Genomic DNA, 7734 nt, shown 5'->3' with positions numbered 1-7734 from the left:
GACTCCTTGGCACTTCCCTTTGCTGTTCAACAGGCCCTCATGTTTGGTATGGTGATTGCCAAACGTCTGATTCTGGGGGAGTGGAAATCTGCCTCCCCTCCCTGCTTCAAGAGGTGGCTCGAGGAGATGGTCTCCTGTCTATACCTGGAAGAAATTCGGTTCTCTACGTCTGATTCCATGGAGAAGTTCAGGAAGATATGGGGGCCCTTTATAGACCATATTAAGAAGGACAGTCCACGCCCTGGGTCCTGACCACATTGTTTTAACTGCTTTCATTCTGAGCTTTTGCCCATAACTGTTTTTGCATGATTGTTATCAGCTCCTCCTAGCGATCTTTGGATTTGATCTTGTGGATTGGACTCACTAGATTGTGAGTTGTTTGACATGTATACCAGTTGCTTTGTTTGCTTCTCTGCTGTTTTTAACAAGTGCTGGCCTTGTACCCTGTTGTGTGGTTTGTTGCTCTGTTTTTTTTTTTGTGTTTTTTTTGTTTTTTTGGTTGTTATTGTCTTTATTGTCTGTGTTCTTCTGTCCCGCTGTTTGTGAATGTGTAAAAAAAATTTGAAACTTGCATAAATAAATACATTAAAAAAAAAAAAAGATGAAAGACTTTAGACAGTTTTTCAACTCTCAGTAATGCCATAGTGATTGTTTGATATATGGACCTGCAGCAGAGTTTAGGCCCAGACACGGCTAGTGACATCAGACTTAACAACCGGATAGGTTGTCACAGAGGCGGGCTCAGTTATAGTTATTAGAGCGCTCTGGCCAGGCTGAACATTTAGAGTCTTTGCATCTGATGCTGTGAAATTCTGATAAGTGTCTCATCTTGTGTTTACATCATGACAAATATAAATTTATATTTTATATTTTTCCCCTCATAAGCTCTACATTACACATATATACCTGCTCAGTGTTTCACATTTCCTGTTGTTCTTTCTAGCATCTGTTTTCCTGGATTTGTTCTGACCGCTTGCCTGGCGTAAAGTCTGCTTTCATCTCACTAGTTCTATCTATAAATCCTGGAATTAAACGCCCTCTTCTCTGAGTCAATCAGATAATATTCTCCTCTTTAAAAAAGGATGTTTCTCTTTACTTTTTTTGCAAAACTTTTTTCTCAGTTTTGATACTTCTGCAAAGGAACCCCTGAATGTATTAGTCAGTTTAGGTCAGTTTGAAATCTGTTATTTCTGTTTCAAAGACCTGCACACATCTAAACGCTTTGCAGGCAAACACAGATGTGTCAAAAAAAATCACAATAAAGATTTGTGGGTACTGACGTTGTTTTTTTTTTGTTTTTTTTATCATTGCTGTTGTTGTTGTTTTTATCATCACCTTTTATGGATAGGGGTGTCCTCCTTTAAGTTCCTCGGCACCCACATATCCGAGGACCTATGCTGGTCCACAAACACATCAGCCCTAGTAAAGAAAGCCCAGCAGCGCCTCCATTTCTTGAGGGTTCTGAGATGGAACAGGCTGCAGACTGAACTCCTAGTGTCCTTCTACCGTGCCACTATCGAGAGTGTGCTGGTGCACGCCATCCTGTGTGGTACGCTGGTTGCACAACAGCTGACAAGAAGAGACTACAGAGGGTCATCAGAACTGCAGAGAAGGTGATCGGCTGTCCACTCCCCTCCCTGAACTTAATTGCCAGCTCAAGATGTCTCTCCAGAGCCAGGGCAATTATAAAGGACCACCTCCATCCTAACCACCACCTCTTCAACATCCTGCCCTCTGGAAAAAGGCTCAGATCCATCAGGTGCAAAACCAACAGACTAAAGAACAGCTTCTTCCCGTGGGCTGTCAGAACTCTTAATGCAAACTAAGAGTGTGTAAAGACTTCCCCAACACATCCACCCTGACACTGCTGTTGATCATCTATGTGCAATATCTCAGTCTTTCCATGTTCTGTGCAATATTTTTGGCTCATGTGCAATTATTTTGGTCCACACCATGTATATAGTTCCACTCACATATGTATACATATACACTGTTTTTTATTTTATTCTATTTATTTAATTATTTATTTATTTTCCGCCTTTGTTGTATATTGGTTTCTCTTCTTCTTACTTTAGCACCTTTGTGGTTCAGCTACCCAATTTCGCTGTGCAAGAAACTGCACAATGACAATAAAAAGCTCGAAGTCTAAGTCTAAGTTGAACTGTGTGTTTGCATAGCCATATACTGAATATTTACAGAGAATTTATTAAGATGATTTCACAACATTGTACTGCATATATCACTTTCCTTGTTACTGTTGAAATGGGAGAAGATTAACAACAGTCTCTGCAGTAAGCAGCAAAAACATTTCATTCTGAGCATTGTTGTCTCCGCCTATTTTTCCCAGACAAGGCGTTGTCAAAAACGATTGAAATAGCAGCAGATAATAATGTAATGATATGACCTATGAGCCAAAAAAGTAATGCAACATGAAGGGAAATTCAAATTGTTTAACAGAATAACAAAAACTAATTACAATAGAAGGAATTTATTGCGCTTTTGTCCACATGGTACAAACAGTAATTTATTCTACAACATACAAAAGTAACAAGTTGTGTCATTTCTGTGAGTCTTATCACAATACAATTTGCATACACCATCACACTGACATATATTGTATTCGTCTTCTTCTTCATCATCTTTCTCCCTTTAGGCGTCACCACAGTAGATCACCTGCCACCATCTCACCCGATCCTTAGCGGTCTTTTCTGTCACATCAACCCGCTGCGTGTCCTGCTTCAATACATGCACGAACCTTTCCTTTCTCTTTTCCTGCTGCTTGGGGGGGAATGTCCATCATAATCACATGTCCAAACCATCTCAACTTTTCCTCTCTCACTGTGAAACCTGAGCTGTCCCTCTGATATATAATCTTCATTCCCTATTAAAATCTTAACATCTTGAACTTTCATTCCTCTTCAGAGCACAACTCCATCCTTTCAGGTACTCCCTCACTGAAGATCACAATGTCATCTGAAGACATGCCTGACCTCATCTGCTAACCTGTCCATCACCACTGCAACCAAGAACGGGCTCAGAGCTGATCCCTGATGTAATTCCACCCCCACCTTGAACCCATCTATCACACTTACTGCACAGCTCATCCCTGTACTCTATCATATATCTCAGTCATTATTTTATTTAAATGTCTTTGAGCTTTATTCAAAGTCTTTAAAGTTTTGCACCTAAGTCATAATACATTTGTGCTAAATAAACCTGCTAAACTACAGTAATATCACAGCTTACTTAACAGTTCAGAAAACTACAAGAAAAAAGAAAGAAATTAAAACAGCCATATATAAGAAGTTGAAACAACAACCTAGAAACCTTGTTTCCAGTGTTTTCAGTAACACAGCAAAAACAGGGCCAGAGTCCTTTCTCTCAGGTCGGTCTCTCCAGGGGTCATTAGGCAGCCATCCAGATGGTGAATGAGACGAGCAGGATGAGTACAAACATCAGCGGCGTCACGCAGCCTACATACAGCGCAGTGCACACGCCACACAGTGCAGTCAAAAGGGCGCTCAGTCTGCTGAACACGATCTTCCGTATCGTAGTGCAGAACTGGGGGGAAAATGTCAACATTAGGCTGTGATAAATGACAAAGTGTGTGAGATAAATTTAGAAAAGTAGAAGATGTTTGTTCTGAAAAGGGAAAGTCTTAATGACAACAATGTGGACACAAAGTAACACTAGATGGAGCTGCTCGCCTCAGGAAATAGTTAAGTTCAAAATAACAAATGCAGGAAAACTTAACCCCCCCCCCCCCCCCCCCAAAATAAATAAATAAATAAATAAACATAACCTTTAAAAAGCAAGTCTTTGTTTCAATATAAATCCCTAAAAAGTACTAATAAACCATTTTTACACACAGTTTAGTGAGGTAATTATAAAAAGTCCACCCTATTTGAGGAAAAGTCTAAATTAATGTTTTTCCTTTCTTTTTTTTCTTTTTTTTTTCTTTTTTTTTTTTTTTTTGTCCATTTGATTCACCTTTTATTGTTTATTTTATTTTCACTTACTGAATACGGGACAGACTTGACTGGGGGAAAGAAGGGGAGAAAGAAAGAGGGAAAGAGAAACAGCTGAGAAGAGGGACGGGGGAGAAGGGCAAAAAACAAAAACCAACAGAACGGGCAGAGAAAAAAAATGCATATATCAATCACCTGGATCACCTGCTGAGAAAGAAAAAAGAAAGCAAGCAGAAGAGAACAAGAGTAATAGAATAAACAACATCACAATGATATATGGGAATATGACAGTAAATACTAAATGTTAAACATTATTGTGCAGCACATAAGATCAACAGAACACAGTGTGCTTTGAGGTAGGAGCCAAAAAGGGTGTAGTTTGTGGGTGTGATCACCCGTGTGTACACCTGTGAGCATGGACGCGCTTGTTTTTTGTTTTTTTAAAAGGTTCCTTCATGTAATAATCTGCTAGAGGGTGTGGGGGGGGCCACAGCCCCGTCCTCCAGGGCGTGAAGCAGGTGTGGAGGAGATCAAAACTCCAGACATCCAGAGGCCCCCAGAACACAAGAGACCAAGGAAGACCAACAGAGGGGCAGCTGCGCCACTGTCCCGGAAAGAGCTGAGGAGAGTCCCAGATGAGGGCTCACTCAGCAGCCGCGGAGCAGAAGCCAGGGGGAGTTGCAGTGACGCGCCCGTGAGCTCCGCCGGCAGCCAGCTGCGCCTGAGTGACCGAGCCCCAGGCCGAGAGGCCGGGGGCACCCCACCTCCGTAAATGTTTTTCCTTTCTAAAATAACACCTATGTAAAAAATTTATATATAAAATGTCTGGTACAATATATATGGTCCTGGCTGCTTTAATTATATTTCCCGTCTGCAATAGATACCAGTAGATTTCTTTCTAATATGGTTTTCAAAATAAAGTGAATAGCAAAATCTACTGTCTTCTATAGGTTTTTTATTAAAAAAAATACTTTGCAAAATTCAATCAAACAAATATTTTGTAGCAGTCTAACTTCCTTAAATGCATTTATTCTGTGTGTGGCAAGGTATTCAAAAATTATGTTTCTACAACAAGAATAGACACGAGGTTTAAACGCAGTGACAAACAACCTATTTAGTCTTGTTTGAAGTCAGACTTGGAAAAAAGTGAACTTCATCCTTTAGTCTTGCTGCTGGGAGGCCTTTCTGTGTGGAGTTTACCTGGTATGTCTGGTAGCTGATGGCCATTCCATATCTGCAGTACATGACGTAGTGTTCACAGTTGTACCACAGCAGGCTGTAGGTGACTGAGCCCAGGAGTTTCTCTGCCCTCCGAGCCACCTCGTCTCCATCTAAGGGAGGCTGTGCGCACACTTTATCCACGTGGTTGATCAGGATCTCGGAGCCATAAGCAAAATCTGCCACAGAGTCCACTCTGACGCTTGCTTCTTTGGTGATGGCCCCCAGGATAAGGCGGTTATTTGTTACCATCTTTGCAATCGCAGATTTGTTTTTGGTGATCGCAGGCAGGATGTCCGGAATGAGATGAGCCACACGATCGTCCCCCAGGTAAATCCCGAAATGTGTGAATAATGTCCTGGGTACCTCAAGCAAGTCGCCGCGCTTGTACAGAGATAAATCATATTTGGGCTTCTCTTCCTTTTTAGAAACTACAAAGAAAAAGCTGAGCAGTTGGTAGAGAAACATGATGGCAGTGTGCAGCACACAGGCTGACACCTGACCGTTTTATTTATAACAGAAATGGGAGGGCCGAGTCTGCCGAGGAGGATTAAATGTTGCTCAATGTTTTAGTGTGAATTTCACAGGAAAACAAAGGAGCTTTCTTTAATCCCTTTTCTGTGTGGTTGGATTTTGAAATTCAGGCCTATTTGTGGGGTATTAAGGTGAAGCGCCCCCATCAGGAAGGCTAATTGGGCAACAAGTTCAATTCCAATTTAAAGGTCACAGTTATTGAGCCATTACACCCAAAGAAGCACCTTTTGTTAGTTTCTTTGTTGCAGACTAGATCGGCCTCCAAGTGTTCAAACCAGTCTCATTATTATTCAGTGATTTGTTGAATATTGAGAGAAATATATTAGATAGATATCTGTGATCTGTATTTATCGTAGGTCTGGGTGTGAGTGGTTGCTGGTTGTCCAGCAGCAGATTGGCAGCCTGTGTAGGATGTACCCCGACTCTCAGCTGAGATAGGTTCTTATAATTTCATGTCAAATACCCTTAAAGCCAAATGTAGTCCTGTGATGGGTTTGACTCTTTCTTGATATAAAAGTATAAAGGTTTGCGATAATCCATCACTTGCTCTCTATCTGTTTGTCAACTATTGTTTTGGAGGCTTTCTCACGCAGCCTGTTCCACAGCTGACCCTATGACCAGTTATCTGCCATTAGCATGGGTGATGCAGGCCTCTTCTTCCACTGGCATTCATGTGGCGATGTAAGAAGAGTCAGATTCACACGAGGCAAACATGTAAAAATGCATTGTTTATTAAACAACTGTCATATTCATAACCTTTATTTACATACAACATTATTATTGATTTAGTCCAATGTTAGCAAAAATAACTCACTGTATTCTTCTAATAAAGAAATCAGTTTAGTCCCCACATTTTGAGAGTAAAATAAGAAACTAATGATGCAGTAACAACATAATACATCAAACACTGTTGGCCAGTGAAATCAGAGAACTGTGACAAAGCATGAAGCTGGAGTTCAGTGTTCAGGGAGGTTTTGCCAAGTAAAAGTTCATCTTCTTTATTGGCTTCTTGCCTTGAGCTCTTTTAACCAGCCATCCAGAGAGTGAAGGGAATCAGAATTGTGGGTAATGTAGTTAAAGGTGCCATACCAAAGTAAACAACAGAGATAATTCCAAGCAGCCCGGAAACGATAACAGTGCGCTGGTCCCTGATGATTGATTTTAGGACCTCACAGAACTGCGGAGGGAAGAAAACAGGAAAAAAAAGTTATTTATCATTGTAACATTTCTTAAAAGTCTCGGCATACTTTAGACATGGCCCCAGGCAATTCGGGATGTTTACCTGCTCTGTTTGCCGGCTCCTTGCTGCTCCGTACCTGCAGTACGTCACGAAGTGTTCACAGTTACTCCACAGTAAACTGTACGGAAAGGCTCCTATGAGCTTTTCAGCTCTCTTGGCGACGGTGTCGTCGGGCAGAGGTGGCGTCTTCATCATCTTATCAGCATGGTTCACGAGGATGCTGGCGCCATACGCGAAGTCCTCCAGCGTGTCTACGCGCACCGTAGCACACCTGTATATGCAGCCGAGGATGAGCCTCTCGTTTGTGATGACAGAGCTGATGAGCTTGTCGTTGCTCGTGAGCACGGGGAGGATGTCTGGAATCAGGTGGGCTACTTTGTTGTCGCCTAAATAGATGCCGAAGTGAGTGAAGAGGGATCTGGGAACCTCTAGCACGTCTCCCCTGCGAAGGGGTGGCGATGGAGTGCGTCGCTCAGCGCGCTCCCGCTGCCGGCTTTCTAACCAGCTGGACTCAAAGAGTTTGAACTTGAAAAGAAGGGAGACCTTCTCCACCAAGAATGTCAGCAGCTGCAGCATCGTGAACATATGCGGAGGAAGTACACCAGCGTGCGTGTGTGGAATGGCCTTTTTATCCTTCCTCGCACGAGGAGGAGAAAGACCGTCCAGAAAATCCCAAGGGCACGATTGGCCAGGAGTAACTTTGCGCACGTGCGCATTCTTCGTAGTTCGTCTCTTTAGCATCTTGCCTTTAGTTGTTTTCTGCGGTGCACACAT

General features: G+C 42.2%; 2 protein-coding genes across 2 annotated transcripts; both read right to left on the bottom strand.

Moving 5' to 3' along the window:
- Window positions 1–2489: 2489 nt before the first annotated feature.
- On the bottom strand, window positions 2490–5658 carry LOC147327577 (lecithin retinol acyltransferase). Its single transcript, XM_086297562.1, has 2 exons — window positions 5169–5658; window positions 2490–3561 (listed from the first exon to the last, which is right to left on the bottom strand). Exons 1-2 carry the CDS (start codon window positions 5652–5654, stop codon window positions 3406–3408), a joined length of 642 nt encoding a protein of 213 aa, XP_086153688.1. The 5' UTR covers window positions 5655–5658; the 3' UTR covers window positions 2490–3405.
- Window positions 5659–6521: 863 nt separating this feature from the next.
- lrata (lecithin retinol acyltransferase a) lies at window positions 6522–7734 on the bottom strand. The gene is made up of 2 exons (XM_086297561.1): window positions 7003–7734; window positions 6522–6897 (listed from the first exon to the last, which is right to left on the bottom strand). Exons 1-2 carry the CDS (start codon window positions 7732–7734, stop codon window positions 6745–6747), a joined length of 885 nt encoding a protein of 294 aa, XP_086153687.1. The 3' UTR covers window positions 6522–6744.

Source organism: Aulonocara sp. 'chitande type north' Nkhata Bay, linkage group LG6, assembly GCF_057382095.1.
Source record: "Aulonocara sp. 'chitande type north' Nkhata Bay isolate Kocher_YH1m ecotype deep benthic linkage group LG6, A_spYH_male_GT1.1, whole genome shotgun sequence".
Lineage (NCBI taxonomy): Eukaryota > Metazoa > Chordata > Actinopteri > Cichliformes > Cichlidae > Aulonocara > Aulonocara sp. 'chitande type north' Nkhata Bay.
The sequence above is the reverse complement of the archived record's forward strand: the minus strand, read 5'-3'. Positions and strand labels throughout refer to the sequence as shown.